Source organism: Oryctolagus cuniculus, chromosome 3 (genome assembly GCF_051225735.1).
Source record: "Oryctolagus cuniculus isolate XC-2025 breed Fujian yellow rabbit chromosome 3, ASM5122573v1, whole genome shotgun sequence".
Taxonomy (NCBI): domain Eukaryota; kingdom Metazoa; phylum Chordata; class Mammalia; order Lagomorpha; family Leporidae; genus Oryctolagus; species Oryctolagus cuniculus.
This window is the reverse complement of record NC_142869.1, coordinates 11,163,118-11,189,953: the sequence shown is the minus strand read 5'-3', so window position 1 is coordinate 11,189,953 and position 26,836 is coordinate 11,163,118. Positions and strand designations below refer to the sequence as shown.

Genomic DNA, 26,836 nt, shown 5'->3' with positions numbered 1-26,836 from the left:
AGGGTAAAGTGAGGAGTTAAGGAGCTACAAGGAATGTGGTACCAACCCCTTCCTTTAGTAGTAAGCAGATCAAGGCTCCAGCAGACTTCATAGGCTGAATTTGGATTGGATTTGTCTTTTGTTTTGACTCAATCCTTCTCATCCTAAAGCTGCCTGAGGTGCAGTTGCCCATAAATTTTGGCTTCTGTGGAAAGTTCGGTTCCGGTGCTATCCAGCCTTCAGTCCATCAAGCATAAGTAGTGCAGTAGAAGGTTTCTTCTTATCTGTCCCATTCACCACATACCCTCTCGGCTTTCCTAGGACCATCTGAAACAAGCTCAGTGGTAAACTCACTTAAGACAGACAGATCAAATAGAACAGGAGGATCTATTTTGGTTGTGACAAGGACAAATGTTGCCTTACGTAAATGAGAGGAGTTCGCTGCGTTGAGGAGAATGGTTCTTGGAGAAGGAAGGGGTAGACTCTTTATACTCAACTTCCAGGCAAATAACTCCACAAAGAAGACCAAGTGACAGTTTTATCCTAAAGCAAGTGAATGCATAGCCCTTCTTATCCTCTATACTTCAGTGGCTTGGAAATTTATTGAGATAAATTCTTGGAGTGGACTTATGCATTTTCTAGCATTGCTATACCATGATGAAATGATTCCATAGATAAAGAATATGTATTTCCTTTGGAGGGGATAGTCTTCCAAATCTTTATCTTGTAAGACTAACTTTGAGTCAAAGCAATAGGATCATCTGAAAGCCCAAAGTCAGAATCTACAATTTGAGATATAAAGCATTTGAACATGTTGAATACCAACCATTGCCACTGTTTTTGTGTGTGGAAAGGCAAGTAGTGAGACCAAGCAAGTTTCATGTAAATATTAAGGTGAATAAAACAATGTGACTGTTACTATCCAAAAATTGCAGAAGTGTGTCTGCAACATGAGTTTAATATAAGCATGTAGTCTTCCCTACTTGAGGTCACATTTTTCTCTGGATCTAAAAGAAAAATGGTTCTGATTATTCTGTTAGAGAAAGAACAATATAGGATGACTGCAGGAGCAGCTCAGAACTGGCTTAGTAAATTTTGGCAGGGACCCATGATTGAAACAAAGCCAAAAGTAGGCAAGCAGATTGGCCATTGGAATGTAATCATAGGGAACCAAATTGACTATTTTATAGAACTGGGATTACTTTCCTATACTTTTCTCCAATTTAGATATAGAATTCTGGGTAGAGCTAGTGTTTGATGAAAGAACAAGGAGTCAGAAGTCAGCAAACAATTTATAGATTAAAGTTCAGAGTTTTCTCCTACTCCCACCTGGGAGGTCACTATGAAAAATCACCCCACAAATCAACTTTTGCACATGCTTCTGTGACAATCTCCTGGAGCAGATTAAAATACCAAGAGTCCAGAGTTGTTACAAAGTGAAGGAAGCTAGGTATGTGGCATTCCTAAGGAGAATTTATGTTCTTATCAATAGGATGAATGCTCAATTTGCAGCCATTAATAAATTTGAACCAGGCAGTCAGAGTCATGTTTTTTTTTTGTTTTTTTTTTGTTTTTTTGGACAGGCAGAGTTAGACAGTGAGAGAAAGAGATAGAAAGGTCTTTTTTCTGTTGCTTCACCCTCCAAGTGGCCGTAGGCGCGTTGCACTGATCCAAAGCCAGGAGCCAGGCGCTTCCTCCTGGTCTCCCATGCAGGTGCAGGGCCCAAGCACTTGTGCCATCCTTCACTGCCTTCCTGGGCCACAGTACAGAGCTGGACTGGAAGAGGAGCAACCGGAACTAGTACCTGGTGCCCCAACCGGGACTAGAACCTAGGGTGCCGGCGCCACAGGCGGAGGATTAGCCTAGTGAGCCACAGTGCCGGCCAGAATCATGTGTTCTTAAAAAATATTTTAGAGTTGGTAAAATTATCTAGAGAACATAGAGATGTGATAAGGCTTTTCTAGAGCATTATCATCAAAGTGAATATGGGTAGATTATGGTCCTTAACCAACAGTGTCCTTCAAATAATCATTTCATTCTAAGTTTCAGAAAAGGAAAATAGCAAAGAAAAGGGCCATTTAAGAAGAAAATAATTGAAAATTAACAAAGTTTTTTCTTAGGTTCAAATTTATATCCCGTTCTAAACTTTGTTGATTTTCAGTTCAAATACAAAAAAGTGAAGAATAATGTTCAGAGTATAACTCACAATCATCTTACAAAGTGTTCCATTAGATGTAAAGACACATAGTCTAACAATCTTGAACTTCCTTTTTTTAAAAAAAAAAAAATTATTTATTTGAAAGGCAGAGTTACACAGAGAGAAGAGGCAGAGAGAGAGAGAGGTCTTCTATCCGTTGGTTCACTCCCCAGATGGCCGCAACAGCTGGAGCTACACTGATCCAAAGCCAGGAGCCAGGAGCTTCTTACAGGTCTCGCACGTGGGTGCAGGGACCCAAGGACTTGGGCCATCTTCTACTGCTTTCCCAGGCCATAGCAGAGAGCTGGACAGGAAGTGGAGCAGCAGGGTCTCGAATTGGTGGCCATATGGGCTGCCAGCGCTTCAGGCCGAGGCGTTAACCCACTTCGCCACAGCGCCGGCCCCACAATCTTGAACTTTCTAAGGACTCTCAGAAGCTCAAAGCCAGGACTCAGCTGCGTCTTTGGTATTTCTCCCTCTCACAAGTTTCTTGATCTGAGTAGGCTGAGTTGTCTGATCTCCTGGTATGTATCTAATGATATGTACCTGTGGTCTATCCTTTGGGGATGGCATGTTTGTCTACTGCTCTATTTGTCTCATTGTGAGTTGGTGAATCTCGTAAGAGAATTCATGCCATCCTTTTCACTAATCCTGACTGACTTTTATGGTACCTAGTAAATGGTAATTACATAGGTCTTTTTTTTTTTCCAGGCAGAGTGGACAGTGAGAGAGAGAGAGAGAGAGAGACAGAGAGAAAGGTCTTCCTTTGCTGTTGGTTCACCCTCCAATGACCACTGCGGCCAGTGCACTGCGGCCGGTGCACCGCGCTGATCCGAAGGCAGGAGCCAGGTGCTTCTCCTGGTCTTCCCATGGGGTGCAGGGCCCAAGCACTTCGGCCATCCTCCACTGCACTCCCTGGCCACAGCAGAGAGCTGGCCTGGAAGAGGGGCAACCGGGACAGAATGTGGTGCCCTGACCGGGAGTAGAACCTGGTGTGCTGGCGCCGCTAGGCGGAGGATTAGCCTATTGAGCCGTGGCGCCGGCCTAGATAGGTCTTTTGAAACATGAAGATTCTTTAGATCATAATGTTTTCCAGTTACTCCTGAGTTAATAAAAAAATTTATAAAAACTCATGTCATCTATTCAGAACAGTACACAACTTAAAACTTTGAATTATTCCTGAAATTTTCCATTTAATATTTTTGGACTGCAGCAGATAAGTGAACATTCAAAGAACAAACATGTGGATAAGCAGGGACAACCGTATTGGCATCTGGGCTGAGTTTTATTTCCAGTCAATGAATTTTGAGACTTGAAGAAAAGAGCACAAATCTTAATCAGCATAACTTATTCTCAGTGGATCAGTGCATTTTCTGTTGAGTTTCAAAGAACAGACATGTACAGATAATGTTCAGAATTCATGAAAACACTTTGGACACATTTTATTTAGCAGTCTCTGCCATTTAACAATTAAGTGTTTTATTCCCTTCCATAAATGTTCTCTCATCTTCTTACCTTTTCCCATTGTAGACAGACATTATACTGACTTAAAGTTAAAACACCTCTCAGGTGTCATGGTGGGGAGAGGACCAGTCACTCTTCCCAGGCCCCTGGGAGTTGATGTGAGGATCATTCTGCAGACATAAGAACAGTGGAGCTGTTCCTGAGGTAGAGTTTCAGTGGCAGAACTCAGCAGGGCATGAAATGAAAAATGACCATGAAAACATTTAAGCGGTGATATTAACTGGTAAATTGTATTTTCAGGGTTGATGAGAAACCCTTAGAAAAGGGACCAAACATCGTAATTCTCTCAAAGAACTGTAAGTTGAACAGAAATAAAACTTTCCAAAAGTGTGGCAAAAATGTCCCAAGAGTTTCCTGCTTTGGCGAGATGAAGCAAGTCTGTAAACCAAGCTGAGGTTCAGTCCAAGGGTCATTCCAGTTAGTATTTCTGATCACAGATGGAGAATGTCAAGTCTAGAATGGATGGAGTTTCTCACAGCCGATTTCTATGACATTTGTATGTGTTTACAAATGATCAAAATTATGAACAATTACTGCTGTTCTCTAGGGCCCCAGCACTGGTGCCTCCGTGGTGGTAATGGTCCCTGTTGACTGCATTCCGTTCAGTTGGGCATAGTTATCTGGTCTAGAGCTGAGGCTTCGTTGTGGCTTTGAAAAAGTTCACTGGAATTCAGGTGTGTAAAGCATGTCAACTGTGACAATACGTATCATATCATCCTTCTCAAAATCCTCTATTCTCATTTGAAAATCACTGCACCAGTTGATGCAGTGAAGTTAGAACTTTGTTACCATGATGATATTATTACTTGGCTCCACTGGGGATGCATCATCTGGATTCTGAGTTGTACTAGGGTTCTGCGTTTCCTTATTTTGACATTTGGCTGAGTAGATAATGTACAAACTTCTCATTAGGAAAACTCCAGCAATGACGGCAAAATAACTCCCATACACTAAAAACTGGAGAAAAACAAATAATAATTAGCCACATATAATATCTGAGTATCTAACTATTTCATTGATAATATGTAATGATGCTGTTGATTTGCTTGAACTAGGAGATAATAGACCAAGGGTCTTAATATGGGTCATTTTGATTGAACGGCACTTTCTTCTCCTATCTTACAAGAGTCAAATAAGAAAATACAAGCAAAGCAGTAACTTGGATTTGGAGCAGGCTGCTTGTGTTCAAATCCTAGTTTCTATCATCAATAGTGAAAAAACATGAAATGCTACTCATCTGTCTTTTAGAAAGCTGCTACAATGCTTTATGCAATGTCTCCAGGAGTGAATTTGAACTGAGGTTGCTTCATACTTGTTTTATCCAGATAAATTTTGCCCAGGTGCAATTAATTCTGGAAATGCTCTTGATATGTAACACTAATAACTAAGGAATTACACATTTCAAGGTTTGTGTTATGTATTTCAAATTATGTATTTCAAAATTCCCTACCCAAGGAATTAACAATAATATAATAAGCTGGTTGTGAGGCCAAAAAAATCTTTTAGGTTACTTCCTAGATATATTGCAACTCACCTGAATGCTGATTGGCAGGTTGAGCCCTCTCTGGTCTACCACAATCACAGTCATAATGGTCTGAATCACCAAGGCTATGAAGGTGTTGATTCCGAACACCAGGGCATAGCGTTCCACACTGAGATTAACTGCAATCTGAAATCTATTGTGAAACATCAAATGAGCATTTTAATGCTAACAAACATGGGATTGTTATCTTTAGTATAGGCAAAGAAAGCTGTAAAAAATACCACTACAGTTTGAATTAATGGTAACATGGCAAAATTCCTCCAATCTAATTGAGTGCTTTGCAGAAATTAATGTTTTAAATTTTTGCAACTTAACAATATTGGATGGTAGCTGATCTTAGAGACCATTTTGCAGTAAGTTTTTATGAAAATTCACCCACTGACCAACCTGGGGAATTTTTTGCACTTATTATTTAATTGTCAGTTGCCTGCACTGAGGGTTTCATAGCTTGGTCAGTGAATTATACTTTGAAAGATCTAAACTTCCATGACTGGATGCATTATTGAATGAATCTGTAATTTTGAATAACTTCATATATTTTTAAATATTACAAAACACTTATGGAAGATCATCAAATATACATTACTTTGAGGTCTACCTTGGAATGCAGGTGAAAAGGTTCTGGGTTCTGAGGGCTTTTTTGTTTTTCTGTTATTGCTTTTCTTTTTATTTGAAAGGCAGAGTACCAGCCAGGGCTGGTCCAGGACAAAGCTAGGAGCATTCAACTCAATCCAAGTCTCCCATATGAGTGGCAGGAATCTTAGCACTTGACTTGTCTTCTGCTGCTTTCTTAGGACGCTCCTTGGAAAGGGAAGCTGGACTCAATCCTGGGCACCCTGACATGGGAGTAGGAATCCCTAGGGGTGGCTTAAATATGCACTACAATGCTTGTCCCATGAATATTTTTTAAATGGAAAGAAAAAATGTGATTATACCTTAACGAACTCCTTACATTAAAAAAAGAAATTGGAGCTATGAGACTGATCAGTTAAAAAATAAAATTGCCAACTAGTTTCATCTCTTTTCTTGTCATATGATCTTTCCTCTGATGTTCAGATTTGTGTTTTGTCAATTATTTATCAAATATTTCTCAAAAATTAAGACCACAGCTTAAGCTTCTTATCCTCATTTTTTTTATGCAACTTGAAAATCAAATGTTTCCTTTCTTTTGAATACAATCAGCTTTAGCTGCCTTTTTTTAATGGAACCAAATGATTTTTTACTCATTTTCTAAAAAAAGTCTGAAAAAAACCAGGTACAAAATTACAGGAAACTCTATATTCCCAGGGAATTTTTAAAGAAAATAATTGACCTTTTATTGTGGCAATTTGCTGAAAATTATCATTGCTTTGGTCTTAGAAACCTGCAGAAGTGCCAGGTTGTGGTGTGGTGAGCTAAGCTGTCACCTTCAACACTGGCATCTTGTATCAGAGTGCCTGTGTGAATACTGGCTGCTCTGCTTTCCGATCCAGCTCCCTGCTAATGTACCTGGGAAAACAGTAGGGGATGGACCAAGTACTTGAGCCCCTGTCATCCAAATGCAAGACCCAGATGGAGCTCCAGGTTCTTGGCTTCTGACTGGACCAACCCCAATCTAAAAAAGAGACCTACAGAGACTTTTTCTTAACAAGTAATCTTAGCAATATTCAGAAAGCAAATAGATCAATAAAAAGACTACCTTAGTTGGGTCTTACTTAGTATGAAGTAATTTACATTTAATATTGGAGTTGATTAAATCCCTTGTGAAGTTCAAGAGTGGATTATGGCTTAGTTTTAGGAGAGGAAAGAACTTGCTGGTGATACTTACACTGCTATGGTTATAAGAAGCATGTAGCTGGACTTGAAGATCAGGTAGCCAGCATAGCAGACCCAGATGTTGACTGTGTAATGCATGACAAACAGAGAGCCTGCGCTGACAACTGAGAAGATCGCCAGAGCCAGCTCTCCCAGAAGATCCCAGTTGACCCTTACATAACCCACAGCAAAGGCAGCCACAGCCCCTGAGAAGGAAGCAACAAGAACAGGAACACAATGACTTCACATACAACAGACAACAACAAAACCCATGGCGTGGGTAATTCCAAAAGAGGAATATTGCTATCACAAAAGTTGTGAACCACCTAAATGTAAACTTATCTTTTTCCAGTCGTGTCTTCTCTTGGCTTCTTTTTTCACTTCTTAGTCTTTCAGTTATTTACTTCATCATCACACTTTCATTTAGTGTCAACTACATACCAGGGGGCCGGTGCTGTGGTGTAGTGGGTTAAGCCACCACTGGCAGTACAAGTATCCCACATGGCCACCAGTTCAAGTCCTGGCTCCTCCACTTCCAATCCAGCTCCCTGCTAATGGTCTGAGAAAGCATCAGAGGATGGCCTGAGTGCTTGGACCTCTGTACCTACATGGGAGGCCCAGTAGAAGCTCCTGGCTCCTGGCTTCGGCCTAGCCCAGCCTTGGCTATGGTGGCCATTTGGGGAGTGAACCAAGGGATGGCAGACCTCTTTTTCTCTCTCTATCTCTCCCTCTCTGTTACTCCAGCTTTCAAATAAATGAAGTAAATCTTAAAAAACAAAAACTACACTCCAAGGGATTGTATTATGAAGAGAGCCAGAAAGGTTCCTACCATCCATGGCAGTGTAGGGGAACGACAGTTGAATCCCAACACCACGACGTGCAGCATGGGAGCGCACGTGGCCCCTCCAGTTGCCTTCCTTTAGCATCTTTGCTCACACGCTTTATTCAGTGATGGGGATCAGAAATGTGTTGCACTGAGGAATTAGTTGTACTGCTTATTATTAATCTTTAGTCATCATAATCTTACTTTTAATCTCCACCTTAAGGGCCTCAAGAGCTGACCTAACTCTCTTGAGGTATTGGGTGAGAAGATGTCTTTATAGCGTTTAAGAAGCTCAATAATCGACAGCAATTATGGCTGTTTAACAAGACGAACAGTATTTCAGTTTCAAATGGTTGACATTTGTGAATCAACTTTCCCACAAGTGGTGCAAGAACCACGACTACAAAGAGTTTGAAAAGATTTTCTTTCCAAGAATTTGGAATGTGGAGTTAGTTCAGTGAACCAATTTAGCACAGTCTTGGCTTCTAGGAGTTAGAAGCCTTCCAAAAGGAAGATTAATAAAATATAGGTCACATGGGTTTTCTGAAACTTTTTGTAAATGAGGGTGTGGAAAATTCTGACTTCCTAGAAAATATCTTCAAAGTCTCCTTTAAGTTCTCGTTTGCCAGGATATAAATATTTATTGTAGAGTACACTTCAAAGGGAAATTTTCCTCTGAGATTAGAATTCTGATTTGCTCCTCCCTTTCACAACTTCATTTAAATCCCATAAGAAAGCTACTTTTAAATCATGTTGGTGTATAACCTAGAATTATTAGAGGTGAGTACTAGCTGTACCAAATCCTTTAACAAAAACTCTCTTCCAGTGAGAACTTAGAAGCCTTTAATGCATTTTCTAATGTCATTAATAAAGCTCCCTTGTATTTTTTCTGTACTATTAAGTGAAATCCTGAAAGATTAGAGCACATTATTAGTTCATGTTCTAATGACAAAATGGAATCTTAGGGATTTGACCAGAATTGTATTGTATGGTGCTGAGTGCTGAGCTCTTGAGCTGCTTAAAATGATAACACATTAAATACATGGTCACAGCACTCTTATTTGCCCAGGACCTTCCATTCTTGAAAAAATTATTATGCCTCGGAGCTAATTTATTACCACTTAGTAAAATTTAGTATAAGGAGAAATGAACTTAAAGGGGTAACCTGCCAAAGGAAGAGAAATCAACACTTACCTCCAAATGTTGCAATAGCTTCCACTGCCCCATTATAGATCAAAGAATTTTGTGATGGTGCCTTGTAATCCCATAGGATTTGAACATAGTTCAAAGTCTGGTTAAAACCTGCTGTGGAAAAGGCCCACCATAAGGACCAGTAAAAAAGATGTTTTGAGGAGTAGCATTCCTTCAAATCTTGGAACCACTGCACAAAAACTTTCAAAGCCACTGTTTTGGGGCTGCTTAAGTGGCCGTTATCCTGGTTCCCTGAAGTCACAGTGAGTTTCTTCTCTTCATAGCCTGGTGCTTCATTCTTACAGGCTTCTCTTAATATTGTGTCTGTGCTTGGTGACTCCTTTATCTCTTTGCTGGGTTTTGCATGAAAGAACATACTTTTCTTGGGCATTGGTAGAAAAAGCGAGAAAATGAAGGCCACAGAGACGGAGACCATGGTTATGACATTGAGATGAAAGTACGACAGGTTGGCCAGGGACACTAGGAGCTGGGCCAGCAAGGAGGCAGCTGTATAAGACACCAGTGTGATGCTCCTACAGTAGCTGCTCACTTTCTGATAGTGCTCTGGGCTGACCACGCTGTAGATGTAGGCATAGTAAGCTACCTCAGTGGCCGTGACCATCCCGTAGAAGAACTCAACAACCTGCATGGCCTTCACTCCTTGGCCAAACAAGAGCAGCAACCAAGTAATGATGAAGCTGATCCCTTGCAGGATGATGACCGGCTTATAGCGGACGTAGTCGGTGAGGACGAACACAGGGAGCAGTAGCACCAGGTAAGAGTAGGTCCAAACAGGAAGAATCTCATTTGTGATCTGTGAGGTTGACAAACAGTGTGACCACCAGCACATTACTAAGGCACAGATGGCTTCTCAAAGTCTGCGTCGAATCACACATTCTTTATCAGAAAAATGTGACAGGAAGCTGACTTTCAAAGAAACCACTAAGATAGTTTCCTTCCCCACATATGTATGTGTATCCTTGTAGAACAAATTAGGTCAATGGGGAATCTGAACAATGTTAAGTTTAAAATAGTACACACAGGAGGACTTTTAAAAAACTGTACAGATAGTTCTGGGTTTTTCAGTTTCTTAAAAAACACCATTCCCCTCTTGTTCAAAGATTAGCATTATATCAAGAGGTTACAATGTTAAGAGTCTGACAACCCTTATCTTCATTTGATTCTTCCCTAAGTCAAACAGTTCAGCCCTTCCTAAGTCTGGATGAACACACACCTGAAGTTAGGAACAGAGTAAATGACTCTGCAGATTAAGGAGTAGGAACAAACAATGCATTTCACATCCTGCCTGGACAAATGAATTTGCTAGGCTCCCAACTCTTTCCTCCCACAATTCAATTGATTTGCTTATTGTGCAAATCTGGTCTCAATTTAATGAGTCTTCTCATGGATTAATGAGAAATGCAAGAGACCTCAGTTTCCATAGAAATAAAGGAAGGATAGTAGAAGTTGTCAAAATCTTCAGAGGCATGATGGGTGAGTGCAGCTGCCTGTCAAATCAGTGAACTTTTCCTCTTTGTTGACATTTGGGTCCACTGAGGTTGCTGCAGGAAGTAAGAGGGCACTGAACAAAGGCCAGTTCCAACTGTGCCTTTGCTTTGAGAGTGGGTGTATTAAATGGTCCCCACATGGGGTTATTGAGCTGATTCTGGACCTGCACCTCTGTTGCCTTACTTGAGACACGCGCTCATCTGGGAAGGTCTGAAACACAATTCTTCCTAAGTGACTTTACACTATAGAACTAGCTTGTCTTCTTCTGGTCCTTTCTATCTCACCATCACTCAGCTTAGCACTAATTAGCTCTGCAGGTGAAACTGCACACTCTACACTATGTTTCCATTTGTGGCTTGTCGGTTTAACCAGATCAAGGTAATTTTCCAGTGGGTCCATTGTGTTTTCTTGTTGTACTTGTGGTAAGGAGGGAGATATTTTAAGAAAATTGAACCTTCTTGGGCTGGGATATGAAGATGCTAGTGTCTCATCTGTTGGTGTATATTTTTCAAAACTGATTTAGGGGGCAGATGCTGTGGCTCTAGTCCTGGTTGTTCCTCTTCCAGTCCAGCTCTCTGCTGTGGCCTGGAAGGGCAGTGGAGAATGGCCAAGTCCTTGGGCCCCTGCACCCACATTGGAGACCAGGAGGAAGCACCTGGTTTCTGGCTTCGGATCGGTGTAGTGCCAGCCATAGTGGCCATTTGGGGTGTGAACCAACGGAAAGAAGACTTTTTCTCTCTGTCTCTCTCTCTCACTGTCTAACTCTGTCAAATAAATAAATAACTGATTTAGGAGTCCTAAGGACTATCATATGTCTATCATAGGTCTCTCAATGATGGGGAAGTATTCTGAGAAATGCAACACTGGGCAATTTTGTTTTTGTGTGAACTTCATAGGGTATACTCACACAAACCTACTACATACCTAAGATATAGTGGGACCTATCACTCAGGATCACAATAAACTGAACAGCCAGAGATTAATAAAAGAAATTGAAGCAATTATCAAAAGATTGCAATAAGTGTGAGATGTAAAGTTACAGCTAGTGTAATACAGCACACTGCTTTATAAGTAGGAATATAATCTAAAACAATGAGACTTTAGTAAATATATAAATCAGTAACAATCATTTATTACCATTAAGTATTATATACTATATTTAATTATATACGTTATACTTGGATACAGCTGGCAGTACAGTATATACCAGCATCACTACAAACACATAAGTAATGCTTTGTGTTATGACATAAAGCAGCGGTGTCACCAGGCAAAGGGATTTCAGCTCCATCATCTTACTGTGGTACGATGGTCATATGTGCAGTCTGCCATTGACCAAGACATCCCTTTTGTGGCATGTGACTGTGTAATTCTTTATTAGATCTCAGTTACATCTTGGTGACCCATCAGTTGTTTTAAGACTAGATCCTGTGCCTGGTGGTGACTGCAATCAATGGAGAATTAAAATGATCCTATGCATTAAGACAAATGTTAGGAGTCTCTATAATTTAAAACATTTATTACAGATTTAATATTTCAGCTCCCATTTTTAAGAGTAGTGTGAGACCAGAGTTGTGGCATATTGGGTAAAGCTGCTGCCTGTAGTGCTGACATTCCACATGGGCATTGGTTCGAGACCCAGCCGCTCCACTTCCAATCCAGCTCTCTGCTGTAGCCTGAGAAAGCAATGGACTATGGCCCAAGTCCTTGGGCCCCTGCACCTACATGGGAGACCTGGAAGAAGCTCCGGCTGTTGTGGTCAATTGGGGAATGAAACAGCGAATGGAAGACCTCTCTCTGCCTCTCCTCTCTCCGGGTAACTCTGACTTTTAAATAAATATTTTTTTTTTTTTAAAAAAGAGTAGTTTGAAATGTTATATTACATGACAAATGAAAATGGGACTCATTGAGGTCAGTGTGGCCACTGTACTTTCAAGTGGAATGAAACCCTGACTATGTCCATGTTCCAGTGAAATTAAACCAGCCTAAGATATGTATGTTTATTAACGTACCTCTGTGCTCGTCAAATTTTTACTTGTTCCAGATAAATATGGGATAAGGAAGGGTTCTGAAGGTCTCATCATGGAGAAAAATCCAAATAAGCAGAGGATCACGGTGGGATAAATCCAGGAACTGCTTGGTGACATTCTGAAATACTCCATGGCTGATCAAATTGAAGCAAAGCAAAAATTAAGTTTTTTTTTTCCATCTTGGATATAATGAGAACCTGATTATTTCGATATTTGATTATTTCATGTATCTATGGCTGAACAGGAAAAAAGTGAATGATGAAAAGCTACTCTCAAATAGTCCAAGTAAGGCAGCCAAGCCCTTCTTTGTTGATGAATTTCTTATTCATTATTGCTGAGAACAGAGTTACACTTTCCTAGTATTCTCTGTTACAAACATGACAATGAGTGGCTACCAATAAATGATAACCAACAGGCCAATGCATGGCAGAACCTAAGTGAAACATTGGCAAATGAATTACTAGTATACATCTGGTAGGTGGAGAACTTCCATGGGAACAAATTCAGTTGACTAAACCTATCTCTGACTATGTTTGCAGTGATTCTGAAACCTTTAACATACTGAATGTGATTTAATTTTTAAATTTACATACATACCACTATGTTCAACTGTTCCTTGCTAGCTTTGTGCTGAACACTTAATAGATATCCGAGGTATTTTTTTAGGTATCTCCAATCTTCCAAAAATTCATAATAAATTAAACTCATAGCTTGCAGGTAACTAATTTATAGTTCACACTTTTTCCTAAGGTAGACATTGATTGAAATTCAAGCCTTAGAGATAAAAATCAGCAGGAAAAAAAAACTGTTGTGGTGGCTATATTTTTAAAACATCTTGCTTTTTCATATGGTTTACAATATGCATAGGAAAATTCACTGATCCCGCACACTCAGATCAGGCTTTGTGGAACAGTTTACACATTTTTTGGTGGTTCTGACTGTCATTAACTTCTCTGAGATAATATAGGAAAGAAATCAACCTGCTCCACATATGATGCTTTTCTGCATACTGTTTTATTAAATACTCATAATAACTGTAAAATATATTATGTTGCCAAATTCCCAGGTGACTACACAGTCAAGAACTGAACCTGAGTCTCCCTAACACCTAACAGGAATCGTTCAGCTACTCCACAGTAACTCATTCTGGTGGCCATTTCCCTTCTGCTACTGCACTTAACCTAATGACAACCCAGTTTCACAGTGAGTAAAATGTATTCAAATATACATTCATACTATAGATTACAGCTTAGTAGAAAGAACTTCCAGGGACAATTAAAGTGGGCTGGAGAGATGCAAGAGGGCTCTCATCCCAGAAGATCAAGTCACTTGGGTGGAATTCCAGGTATCCAGAAGTGGGCTGATTGGGTCACACCATGGCTTGCCACCTACTCCACCACTTCATCAAAATGACCCCAGACAACTGCATAATTTCTTTGTAAGTTAAACAAGGTAAACACCATTTCCTTTTTATGTCAACAAAGTCCTTGCTTAACCAGTATAGAAACAAAACTGCTGACATTTTAGAGCAGATATTACAGCAATGGTGAGCGATGCTGACAATGTGAAAACTTCGCCAAGGGCAAACTGGAGTTGATTATCCTCCACCCGCCCCCTTGGCCAAGAGAGCACAGGTTTTCTCATTTTCCTGGGAAGCTGCTGGGTTTGTAGGCTCCATCTTTATTACTAAAGATTTTATAGGAAAGGCTAGATCAGGTAGGTAATTACTGAGGCTTAGTAATGAAGGATGGTCTTCATGGGGTAGCATCTGCTGACTCTGCAACTAGAATGTTCTCTCCATCTATGGTGATTAACTCTAAGTCGACATCTTCTATATGCAGCTTGGGGACCCAAGACCATGTTACCAATTTGTCTTTACCATTCTAGTGCTGCTATTGAATGGGTTTAGTTGGGAAGATCAAGCAGAAAAAGACAATATACTCATATGCCTCACTGAAATGTAACCCTCAGGAAGACAAGGCTAGTATCTGACACAGAGTAGGCACCCAAGAAAGATGTTGAGTAAATTTAAATCAAACAACTATAGCCTATGTGGAGAAGGCAGAAGGTAGAGAACAATGGGTATCAGGAAGTCCAGTGTACAGGAGTTGAGGAAGGCAGTCTTGTGCAAAGAGAATGAGAGTCCAGCCCTACCACTGAGAATAATTACAAGTGCTGACTGTTTTTTCCGAGTGCACTCATTTCCTTGTTGCATCAGTTAAAGGACAGAGATACTCCATTCTTTTACTAGTGTATTGCAGTTCAGTTGCTCAACTGTAAAATAGGTTAACCCACATTCCATCAAGGTCATTGCCTCTCTTGGTGGAGATGCTTATAGCTAATGATTTCATTGGGAGTCATTAGGTTTTCGTCATTATTTTATCATTGGGGAGATACTTCTCTTCTGTCATCATGACTATAACTTACACAATCTCTAAAGTTTTCACATTTAGAAAATTTTATTTTTTAACTTTTCTCTGATATAGAGGTGGTATAGTTCTTATTTGTTTTAAACATGAAGAATTGAAAGACTGGAGGCAACAGTATGATTTGTGCCAGTTTTCACATTGAACAAATGGAGCCTGGACTGTTCTAATGCAAGTTTAGTAGTCTCTCCTCTTACACTGTGTTGAGGGTGATGGAACAAGGACATAAGCCTCAGCCATTCTAGTTCCTTGCCTGAAAGTAGATAAAATTGTAATTTACTCCTTACTCTGCATCCTTCAAAATCTGAAATTTACCCCTGACCCTGCCTCCTTACCCCTGCCTCCAAAGATCCAATTCAGTCTCACACCCTCTATTGTTCTCCACCTGACCCCCAGTATGCTTCTCTAGGTTTGAAAGCTGGAACCAAACTTGAAAAACCTGTATGGAGAAACTCACTTCCTTCTCTCACCCCCACCTCCCTTGGAGACCCCTAGCCCACTCATATAAAATAGCCCAGCCTGCTGAAGTCTGGGCCCTCTGCCATGTATTTGGTCTGTGTGCATGCTGGCAGTTGGTCACTCACCTCTGAGAATAAATTTTGTTTTGGCTGTGAGTTCACATCCAGTCTCCTCTCTGTCCTATGCTCCTCTTCTTTACATTTGGTGCCCCTTGTGAGGTGGGGAGCAAGGGGTCAACTTCTTGTCCAAACCAGGTACTCCTGTATTCTCTGAATAAAAGCCATGACCCCGCCCCACTTCCTCTGAACTTTCTTCTCCTTTCTGAACTCCTCCCCCTTTTTTCTGTCTCTGCCCACCCCTTATATTCTCTTTCCTACAATCTCTGTTTTTGGATATTCACGGGTCACCTTCCCCTTTTTACTGTCATTTCTGACCAAGTGCTGCTCCTAGGTGGAGGGAGGCTGTAACTCTCAGGTCACCCTGGTCATCCTCAGAGTGACCTGTACAGCCCTGATAGACGCTTTTCCAGGACTAACCAGATGATTTGAGAACTGCCTTAGGCACTCACTTTCTCACTTGCACTGTACTTTCTTGTTTTTTGACAAATTTAGAGCCAGAGCCTTTGCCAGATTATTACAGGAAAATGGCAGCAGAGAAATTATTGTTACTTTGGTTCTTTGTCTCACATGGAAGAAGAATTTCCAAGCGGACAGCAGAGATTTAAAAAGATTTTTTAGAACCAAAGACCTGGGGCCAGTGCTGTGGCGCAGTGGGTTAACACCATGGCCTGAAGTGCTGGCATCCCATATGGGCACCAGTTCGAGTCCCGGCTGCTCCACTTCCCATCCAGCTCTCTGCTGTGGCCTGGGAAAGCAGTAGAAGATGGCCCAAGTCCTTGGGCCCCTGCACTCACGTGGGAGACCCAGAAGAAGCTCCTGGCTCCTGGCTTCAGATCAGTGCAGTTTTGGCCATTGTAGCCAATTGGGGAGTGAACCGGCAGATGGAAGACCTCTCTCTCTCTCTCTCTATCTCTCTATCTCTCTATCTCTCTGCCTCTCCTCTCTCTGTGTAACTCTTTCAAGTAAAATAAATAAATCTTTTTAAAAAGACCTCCAGCCAGAGCGGCATAGAGGGGGGCTTCCAAGAGAGGAAAGAACCCAAAAGGCCCCATAGCATTTGGGTTTTTAAGCACAATTTCGAAGGGAAAAAAACTTGACAATCAGATTGGGATTCAGTTACTAGGAGGGGACAAAACCCAAAGGACCTGATTTACAATTGTCCATCTTGTCAGACTACCCAGAAGGGTGGGATAGGTAACTTGTTTTCACTATAAACTGTGACATTAGGAAGAACTCTCTTGCTATTCTCATGGTAAATTTGGAGATTATGAAGGAAGGAGGGCAGCCTGTTTGTTCTTGCAAACATTTTACAACCCAAATTCCAATGGGACCACCCTGACTACCTACTAACCCATCTGACTCCTCACCAGATCTCATTGCTACACCTTGGACCCCATTCTCAGCCCGTTGGATTGGAAAGAAGTCAGCTCTTGTCTCTCCAAAGTTCAAGGGAGACCAGCCGTTGTCCCTTACCTCTGGGAGGCCTACAGTAGATTTTAGTCCCACTTCCCACCCCTTTTGTTCCAGAAAAAGAGGAAACCTCCAGGATGTCTAAGATGGGGTGGGCTTAATCCCACTTTTGGGTGAGAATGCTTATCTTAGAGTCAGGAACACTCATCTCTGGGAGAAGATTTGGGTTGCATGGTAGTCCATGGGGGATGCCCTAAGAGAGGGACCCTCTGATCTATGGGCCCATTCTAACCAAATCCATGGGCTCTGAAATTTCTCACATTTTGCCTGGCCCGCTTCTGATCTCTCTTAAATTTGTGCAAGTTGAGCCTAGAGGGGAAGATAAGACCAAAGAAATGTCCAAGAAATTGGCACTTTTGCCCTCAAAGTTCTTCATGACATTAATAACTTTACACAGAGAAATGGCAAATGGTCAGAGGCCCCCTACATCTAAACCTTTATCCTCCTCCAAGGTCATCTTTCCTCATTCCAATCCCTCCAGCAGGAGAAAGGCTTGGAGACTCCTCTCAAACCCTGGACTTCTTCTATCTTCCTCTTCCTCAGGGATGCTGCCCCCTCAGGAACAGGACCCTTTACTTGCCTGTCCCCCTGTCTGGATCTTCCCTGCTTCTTCCCTTCAGTGGCAGCCAAAACTGCCTTCCCTCCTCTCTTCCTGACCTCTTGGTCTCCTTTCTGCCACTCTTTCCTCTTGGGCACAGAAAAATACTGTAGGCCAGCGCCGCAGCTCATTAGGCTAATCTTCCGCCTGTGGTGCCAGTACTCTGGGTTCTAATCCCAGTTGGAGCGCAGGATTCTGTCCCAGTTGCCCCTCTTCCAGTCCAACTCTCTTCTGTGGCCCGGGAGGGCAGTGGAGGATGGCCCAAGGCTTGGGCCCTGCACCCGCATGGGAGACCAGGAGGAAGCACCTGGCTCCTGGCTTCGGATCAGCACAGTACACCAGCTGTAACGGCCATTTGGGGGGTGAACCAATGGAAGGAAGACCTTTCTCTCTGTCTCCCTCCCTCACTGTCTAACTCTACCTGTCCAAAAAAAAAAAAAAAAAGGATACTGTAAAGACTAGCAGGATGTTTATTGCTTTTGAAAGCCCCACACCTGGGATATTCCGAACTACTGAGATGATGCACTGTAAACTTCAACAAGGAGCCTCCCACATCTTCTGCCAAGGTCCAGGTGGTACTCTGCACCTCCCCCAACAAGTAGCTTAAGAAAGGACTCTGCCTGCTGTTCAAATGCAAGAAAACCTGCTTCAACACCCCACCTCACCCCTGCCCTCTGTCCAGGGAGCTCAGCTCCTACTCTCTCTTTGCCCCCTATTCTGTCCTCCCTAAAACAAAGTCTCCTCTAACTAACTGCCTCCTCTCTTACAAATCCTAAAATCCTAAAACCTAACATAATGGAGCTGCATCTCACACCACTACTCTGCCTCACATCTAAATCCTCTCACGTGGAGTCAAAAGCTCTGTTCCAGCCATCTCCAGTAATATATTTGGCAGAGCTAAGCAAGAAAAACTCAAGAACAGTGGTAAGTCCTGAGAAACTTTGCTCTAAAGAATGCTCCATGCCTAGCCTTCTTCTCTTTTCCCCTGCCTTGTCTAGCGGCAGCCAAAATCTCTGCCAGTATTGCATGGAGCCAGAGGCTTGCCCACTCTCTTTCTCCATAATTTCCCTTCATTCTGTCACCATTCAGAGTCACCTCCTTAGGACTCTCTCTCCAACCAGAAGGGTGCCCATCTGTTCTAATGGATGACCTCCCCCATTAAATTTAACATATTGGTGAATAATCTCCAGTGGACTTCTCATCCCTGGCACAATGGCCCCTAGCCCACAGTTACCCTTGGGACCTGTCTTGCAGCTGCCTGAATGTGTTTCAGATACAGTTTCAAGTAGCTGTTGACTAGGCATCATTGGCCTAAGGTGTTTTCTTGGGTACAAAGGTAGACTCAAATTCAATTTAAAATCTAAAGAGATGTCTTTGGTAAATAATAATCTTATGCACGAAAAATTTGGTTCAGCTGTAACTGAACATTGGGTTTAAAGGAATTTCTCTCCTTTGAATCTAGGAAGATTACTCTCTTGGGGGAAAAAATGCCCCCCTTTTTTTTTTTTTGCTAGGCAGAGTTAGACAGTGAGAGAGAAAAGACAGAGAGAGAGGTCTTCCTTCCGTTGGTTCACTCCCCTAATGGCTGCTACGGCCATTGCTGTGCCGATCTGAAGCCAGGAGCCAGGTGCTTCTCCCGGTCTCCCATGTGGGTGCAGGGCCCAAGGACCTGGACCATTCTCCACAGCCTTCCCAGGCCAAAGCAGAGAGCTGGACTGGAAGAGGAGCAACCGGAACTAGAACCTGGCGCCCATGTGGGATGCCGGCGCAGCAGGTGGAGTATTAACCAAGTAAGCCATGGCGCCGGCCCCCCATTGTGTAATTAACATATTTCAAAAGTTCTTACAGGAATGAATGGTTGCTAGATCCTGAACCACAGGCAGGAACACAAGACTCTTCTTTAATCAATCAGATCCAGAGTATAGGTAGCCCTGCCCTGAGTCAACGCCCCGTATCAGCAGGAAATAGCCAGGAAGAAACCAGCGTCCCATCTCCTTATCTGTACTCCTTTAGGACTGATGGAACAAGGACATAAGCCTCAGCCATTCTAGCTCCTTGCCTGAAAGTAGATAAAATCAAAATTTACCCCTTACCCCTGTATCCTTTGAAATCCAAAATTTATCTCTTATCCCTGCCTCCTTTCAAGAGACCCAATTCAGTCTCATGCCCTCTATTGTTCCCCACCTGAGCCCCTGCATTCTTTAGGTTTAAAAGCCAGTGCCATTTTGAAAAACATGTATGGAGAAACTCACCTCTATCTCTCCGCCCACCTCTTCTCCAGACCCCTAGCCCACCCTAAGGTATAAAGAAGCCCAGCCTGCTGAAGTCTAGGCCCTCTGTCACATGTCCAGCCTGTGTGCAGTTAGTCACCCAGCTCTGAGAATAAATTTTGGCTGTGAGTTTGTATCCCATCTCCTCTCTGTTCCATGCCCCTTTTCCTTACAGAGAGAACCTGACTATATTCTCAAAATCCCAATTCCATGTTATTTTAGAAGAGTTTTTCAGATAGTAGTGTCAATAGAAATTTATTGAATTATAAATAGGATTTTCGAAAAATGATGGATGTTAAATTCAGAGTGAGTTTCAGAGTGAAGCTGGGTTATTTTCCTGAAACTTTAGATTAGCAACATATAAGGGTACTACTTCAAAGAGTTCATGGAAAGTGCACATTAGCTAATTTCTTTCCCATGAACTTTTTGAAGTTTCTTTGTATGAACAGCCATGCATCACGTAACAATAGGGATGCATTCTGAGAAATGTGTCAGTATGTAGTTTCTTTTTTTCTTTTCTTTCTCTTTTTTTTTTTTTTTTGACAGGCAGAGTGGATAGTGAGAGAGAGAGAGAGAGAAAGGTCTTCCTTTTCGCTGTTGGTTCACCCTCCAATGGCTGCCACGGCCGGCACACCGAAGGCAGGAGCCAGGTGCTTCTCCTGGTCTCGCATGGGGTGCAGGGCCCAAGCACTTGGGCCATCCTCCACTGCATTCCCTGGCCACAGCAGAGAGCTGGCCTGGAAGAGGGGCAACCGGGACAGAATGCGGTGCCCCGACCGGGACTAGAACCCGGTGTGCCGGCGCCGTAAGGTGGAGGATTAGCCTATTGAGCCGCGGCGCTGGCCAGTATGTAGTTTCAACACTACGTGGGTATCTGAGTGCACTTAGCAAACCTTGATAGTATAAGCCAATCACTCCATGATCAGTAAACATGTGTGAAGCTGCTGCCAGCAGGCCATTATACTGTTTTACAATAACATTTCTTAAATTTCGTCGTATACTCTAAAATAATGGTAAAAAGTATGCTAAATACATAAACCAGTAACATAGTCATTTATTATCATTATCAAGTAAAACATGTTTTTTGATCTTCTACTCCTGGCAGCAAAGTAGCTTCTGCATGATAACGTAATGATGGTTATGACATCACTAGGCAATAGGAATTTTTCAGGTGCATAATCTTAAAGGACCACCTTCGTATAAGTAGTCCATCACCAACTGAAATGTCATTACACAGCACATGGATCTACATGAGGGTACTTCAAGCAGTTTTTGTGAAATGTAATAAGTTTATTTTGGTGCAAAAAATTTTGATATCCATGGGCTGGCACTGTGGCATAGCATGTTAAATCACAGCCTGCAATGCCAACAACACCTCTGGACACCGGTTCCAGTCCCGGCTGCTCCACTTGTGATCCAGCTCCCTGCTAAGCTGCCTGGGAAAGCAGCGGAGGATGACCTAAGTCCTTAGGCCCCTGTATCCACATAGGAGACCTGGAAGAAGTTCCTGGTTCTTGGCTTCAGACCGGCCCAGCCTTGGCTGTTGCAGCCATTTGGGGAGTGAATCAGCAGATGCAAAATCTTTCTCTCTGTCTCTCTTTCTTTGTAACTCTGCCTTTCAAATAAATAAATCCTAAAAAATATTATTTTATGCATATGAATACATGGTCACAATGTATATGATTTTACCATGGGACACTGGATAGAAGTTAAAAAGGAAAGGACAGGACATTTATGAATAACTACACACATCCCTTAGGTAGCCCTGTGAATGCCATTTAAACACTTGGGTTGCCTGGGGGATGCCAGCCTTCACAGCCAAGTAGAGTTCCGGAACATATTCCACCATTTCATTTTGGCTGCATTATGTTATCAGCCTCCTAAGGAAGTACTATAAACTGCTATTTGTTTCAGAACCTTTTTCTTTTTTCTTTTTTTTTTAAGATTTATTTATTTTACTTGAAAGGAGCCAGGAACTTCTTCCAGGTCTCCCATGTGGGTGCAGGGGCCCAAGGACTTGGGCCATCTTCTACTGATTTCCCAGGCCATAGCAGAGAACTGGGTTAGAAGTGGAGCAGCTGGGTCTCGAACCGGTGCCCATATGGGGTGCCAGCACTGCAGGTAGTGGCTTTACCTGCTATGCCACAGCACCAGCCCCTGGGCCAGCATTTTTTACTAAAGGAAAAAGCAAATTGTTTTTTCCCTTCAACTCACACCCTCAAGAATATTTCTGTGGCCAGAGTTTTAGGAGTTTCTCCCTACACACTAAGCAATTCTCCAGATACCAACTGGGCATCCTGTAATTCAACTCTGAAACTATCTACCTGGACATGCCAGCACAGGTGGACTCAGTTCCCCAGGACTGCTCTCCACTTCCACCAGCTGCAGGTAGGAAATTGCCATCTATACTCTGGTCTGCTAGGAGTGGAGGTTCCCACTACCACTCCTGGGGTTGGATTAACTTACTGAGATGGATCACAGAACTCAGGGAAACACGTAGCTGCACTGAATATTCAAAAGGATATTAGCAGGGATAGAGATGGGCAGCCAGGCAAAGGGATGGACAGCACAAGATGCAGGTCAGAGTCTCCGGCCCTCTCAAGGGTGTGCCACCCTTACAACACCTCCATGTGTTCTGCAACTCAGAAATGCAACAGCTTTTAGAGTTTGGCATCTAGCTCCCCGTGCTCCCCCTCTCTGGTTAGGGCTGAAAATACCAACCCTTGAATGCTCTAACCACGTGGTCTCTTAGTGACTGGCTCCATCCTGAGGCTGTATAGGGGTCCCACCCTATGATCAACTCATTAGCACAAACTTAGTTATCAGAAAGGAGGGCATTGTTAAGTCTGACATATAAGACTGGAAATATTTGCCCTTAGCTGATATCAGAGTATAACAATGATGCCTTTTAACCTTCTTATAAATCAAAAGACCTGCAGTCAGCCTAGGGCCAGCTGGGGCTAGGGGAAGGCGTGGTGAAAGGATTGAGAGCAGAATGACCTGTTGTCCTTTTCTCAAGGTCAGGACGGGAGAGCGCTTCCCTCCCTTCCAGGGAGCTACTGTAGCTTGCCTGTGATTTTATCTTATTTGAAATGGCATTTTACTCATCACTCCCTCACTTCATATGCAAAAGTAAATTTGACAGCACTTCCAATCCAGCTCCCTGCTATGGCCTGGGAAAGCAGTAGAAGATGGCCCAAGTGCTGGGGCCCCTGCACCCATGTGGGAGACCTGGAAGAAGCTCCAGGCTCCTGGCTTCGGAGTGGCCCAGCTCCAGCCATTGTGCCCAAATGGGGAGTGAACCAGCAGATGGAAGACCCCCCCCCTCTCCTTTTCTCTCTCTTCCTCTGTAACTCCACCTTCAAATAAATAAATAAATCTTTTTAGAAAAAGAAATTATAAATTAAAACTATTAAAGGGGCCAGTGTTATAGCAAAGGAGGTTAAGCCATGTTTTGCAATGCTAGCATCCCATATCAGAGTGCTGGTTTGAGTCTGATCCATTTTCCTGCTAATGTGCCTGGGAAGGAAGCAGGAGATGGCCCAAATACCTGGGCCTCTGCCACCGAAGTGAGAGATTAGGATGGGGTTCCTCATCCCTGGGTTCAGCCTAGCTGAGATCTGGCTGTTGTGGCCATTTAAGGAGTGAACCAGAGGATTAAGATTTCTGTATCCCCCTCCCTGTCCCTCTGCTTTTCAAATAAATAAATAAGAACCACCCCCCCCCAAAAAAAAAGAGAACACAAGGACTAGAATGGCTAAGTGAAAAAGGCCAGCATATCAAATGTTAGCAAAGATTCTGAGCCACTGAAATCCTATAAATTGCTTGCAGGAATATAAAATGGTATGAACTGCTGTGCCTCAACTGTTTAAGCTGGCATCTCATAGAAGCATTGGTTCAAGTCCCAGCTGTTCTACTTCCAACCAGCTTTCTGCTGATGTGCCCAGATAACCAGTGGAAGAAAGCTAAAGCACTTGGGTCCCTGCCACCCACCTGGGAGATGAGGATGGAGTTCCTGTCTCCTGGCTTCTGCCTGGCCCAGTCCCAGCCATTGTGGTATTTGGGAGCCAACGGTTGGATGGAAGATCTTGTTCTTTCTCTCTGTCTCTTCCTCTCTTTCTGTAACTCTGCCTTTCTAATTAAATAAATCTTTCAAAAAATTATGCTGTGCCAAAAACATCCGGAAATATATGATTCTATTAAGATATAAAGTCTGAGAGCATGCAAAACTACTCTATATCGATAGAAAGGAGAAGTGGTTGCTTAGGGAGGGAAGCGGGAAGGGACTGACAGCAGTTGAGCACTGAAGGAATTTCAGTGATAAAGTGATAAAGTACTGTATAACTTGACTGTAGAGATCAATACCAACATTTATACCAAATCACGCACAAGAGACCACACTCAGGAAAGGTGATTTGTAAAAAGGAATGAACTGCTTTTACTTGGAACAAAACAAATGCATTTCAAACAATGTGCTGTGAGAGAATCTAGACATAAACAGGGCATACTTTGTGATTCCATTTTTACCAAGTTCCAAATTAGGCAAAACTACAGTACTTCCTGCTGATTCAAATCAGAACTGTTTTCACCTCTGTGGTGGGGGTGGGAACTAGCTGTTAAAGGGCCTGAGGGAGTTTCTGGGTGGGTGAAATATCCTTATCTTGATAGGACATAGCTCTATGGGTATAAACAATTAACACAAGACTTACTTAAAAGCTATACTCTGGGGCTGGCCCAGTGGCACAGCGGGTTAACACCCTGACCTGGGGCGCCAGCATCCCATATGGGCGCTGGTTGGAGATCCAGCTGCTGCACTTCCCATCCAGCGCTCTGCTGTGGTCTGGGAAGGCAGAAGATGGCCCAAGTCTTTGGGCCCCTGCACCCCGGTGGGATACCCAGAGGAGGCTCCTGGCTCCTGGCTTCAGATGAGCACAGCTCAAGCCATTGTGGCCAATTGGAAAGTGAACCATCGGATGGAAGACCTCTCTCTCTCTGCCTCTCCTCTCTGTGTAACTCTGACTTTAAATAAATAAATCTTCCAAAAAAAAAAAAAGCTATACTCTTTGCTGTACGTAAGTGATACCTACATTTAAAGAAATACATCCTAGGGGCCTGCACCATGGCTCACTTGTTTAATCCTCCAACTGCAGCGCTGGCATTCCATGTGGGTGCCGGGTTCTAGTCCCGGTTGCTCCTCTTCCAGTCCAGCTCTCTGCTGTGGCACGGGAAGGCAGTGAAGAATGACCCGAGTGCTTGGGCGCCTGCACCCGCGTTGGAGACTAGGAGGAAGCACCTGGCTCCTGGCCTCAGATTGGCGTAGCGCCAGCCGTGGCGGCCATTTGGGGGGTGAACCAACGTAAGGAAGACCTCTCTCTCTGTCTCTGTCTCTCTCTCTGTCTAACTCTTCTGTCAAATAAATTAAAAAAAAAAAAATACATCCTATCCCAAGATATCTTGCCATAAACAATTCTCCAAAACTTTTCCATTACTATTGGTGCAATGAATAAGTCTATTCTAAAATCTATACCAGGGCAAGGCCTCTATTTAATAGGAAGACAGAATAGTATCTTTGTAATGTGGTCTGTCCTAGAAATTTTAGAATGGAAATAGTGCCCACAAATCAGAGCTATGACATTAAATGTAAGCCTAGCCACAAATGACACTCTTCAAATAAATACAAAGCAAATTTGAGTTACCTGTTCCCTGAGTTTGTTTTTTCCTTGAATCAGTACTGGCTTCCGGTCTTCAGATCCAGCTTCACTGTTCCTCCTGCCAAAGGCTGCTGGGAGTCCCAGGCACAAAGGCCCTGGTCCTCCTTCCTCAGAGCCCAGCTGCCAAGAGCAATGGCTTTATACACCAAAGCCCACCCCCTTCTGATGGCTTCGTATGCGGAAGTCCACACCCTTCCACAGCCACCCTGTTTGGGAATCCCATTTAAAAAAAATCCAAATTCAAATTTTTAATTTTTATTAGTTTTAATTTTGATTATGGAATTGGCCAACATTTCATCTGTAAAATAGAATATGACTCCCTAATTTCAGATCTTTCTAACACAAAAATGCTTAGCAAGATATCCAAATAAAAAAGTTCCCCTTAATGTCATTGTTAAAGTATTCTAATCTAGTTTCACTAGAAATTGTACTACATGACTCAGGCTCTCAGAAAAACAATTATGTCAAGCTCCTCAGTTTATTAAAAAAAAAAGAAAAAGGAAAATAAATCTTTGCCGAAATGAAGTATTCCCTACAACTTCAAAAGCTGGCGAGAAGATATTCAATATGCTGGCCAGAATAGCTTGGCTTTTGCTCAAAATCATTGCAAGGGTAGACACAAGTAATTTTTAAAATACATACCAAGTATTCTATCTTATCATATATGTATCATATCGTTCCCTTTTAAATTGTAGATGTTTGCTGATAAAGTAATCACCCCTCCCAAATTATGTTTAGTTTTGGTATGTCTACAGAATTGTTCAGGGCATATGTCTATGGGGAATGTGCCTAACAAAACCATGAGACTGGAAAACAGCCTAGAAAGTCAACTGCCAATGCCTAGGCATGAAATGCTATGAAGGCATCCCGTCAAGAAATTGAGGCGGGGTGGGGAGAGCAGGGAAAATTGTGTGCATCAAGCAAAAAGTAGGGATGGTGAGAACCATTTTACAGTTCTGCACATTGTAGTAGCTGATAGCAATGTGAAGGATGTCTTATCTATAGACAGGTTATAGGATTTATCTAGTGAGGCCCTGGTGTTGTAGCAGTTGGTTAAGCCACTGCATGTGACTGAAATCCCCTATCAGACTGCTGGTTCCAGCCCTGACTGCTTTACTTCCAATCCAGCTCCCTACTAACTTGCCCTGGGAAAGCAGTGGAGGATGGCCCAAGTATGTGAACCCCGGCCACCC

General features: G+C 42.6%; 1 protein-coding gene across 8 annotated transcripts in view; it reads right to left on the bottom strand.

The window, feature by feature from the left end:
• Nucleotides 1–3,349: 3,349 nt before the first annotated feature.
• SLC19A3 (solute carrier family 19 member 3) overlaps nucleotides 3,350–26,836 on the bottom strand; it is a 28,440-nt gene continuing 4,953 nt past the window's right edge. For 3 of the 8 annotated variants that reach the window (XM_008259270.5, XM_051849098.3, XM_051849100.3), the window contains 5 exons: nucleotides 12,573–12,724; nucleotides 9,055–9,865; nucleotides 7,051–7,243; nucleotides 5,235–5,376; nucleotides 3,350–4,657 (listed from right to left, as the gene is read on the bottom strand). In XM_008259270.5, the coding sequence (XP_008257492.3) occupies nucleotides 4,475–4,657; nucleotides 5,235–5,376; nucleotides 7,051–7,243; nucleotides 9,055–9,865; nucleotides 12,573–12,722 (1,479 nt within the window). In that variant the 5' untranslated portion in view covers nucleotides 12,723–12,724 and the 3' untranslated portion in view covers nucleotides 3,350–4,474. Of the gene's footprint in view, nucleotides 4,658–5,234; nucleotides 5,377–7,050; nucleotides 7,244–9,054; nucleotides 9,866–12,572; nucleotides 12,725–15,600; nucleotides 15,686–22,398; nucleotides 22,568–23,925; nucleotides 24,068–25,628; nucleotides 25,835–26,836 lie in introns of those variants that run through there. The other 5 variants (XM_089328915.1, XM_089328914.1, XM_089328917.1 and 2 more) reach the window with 5 other exon arrangements.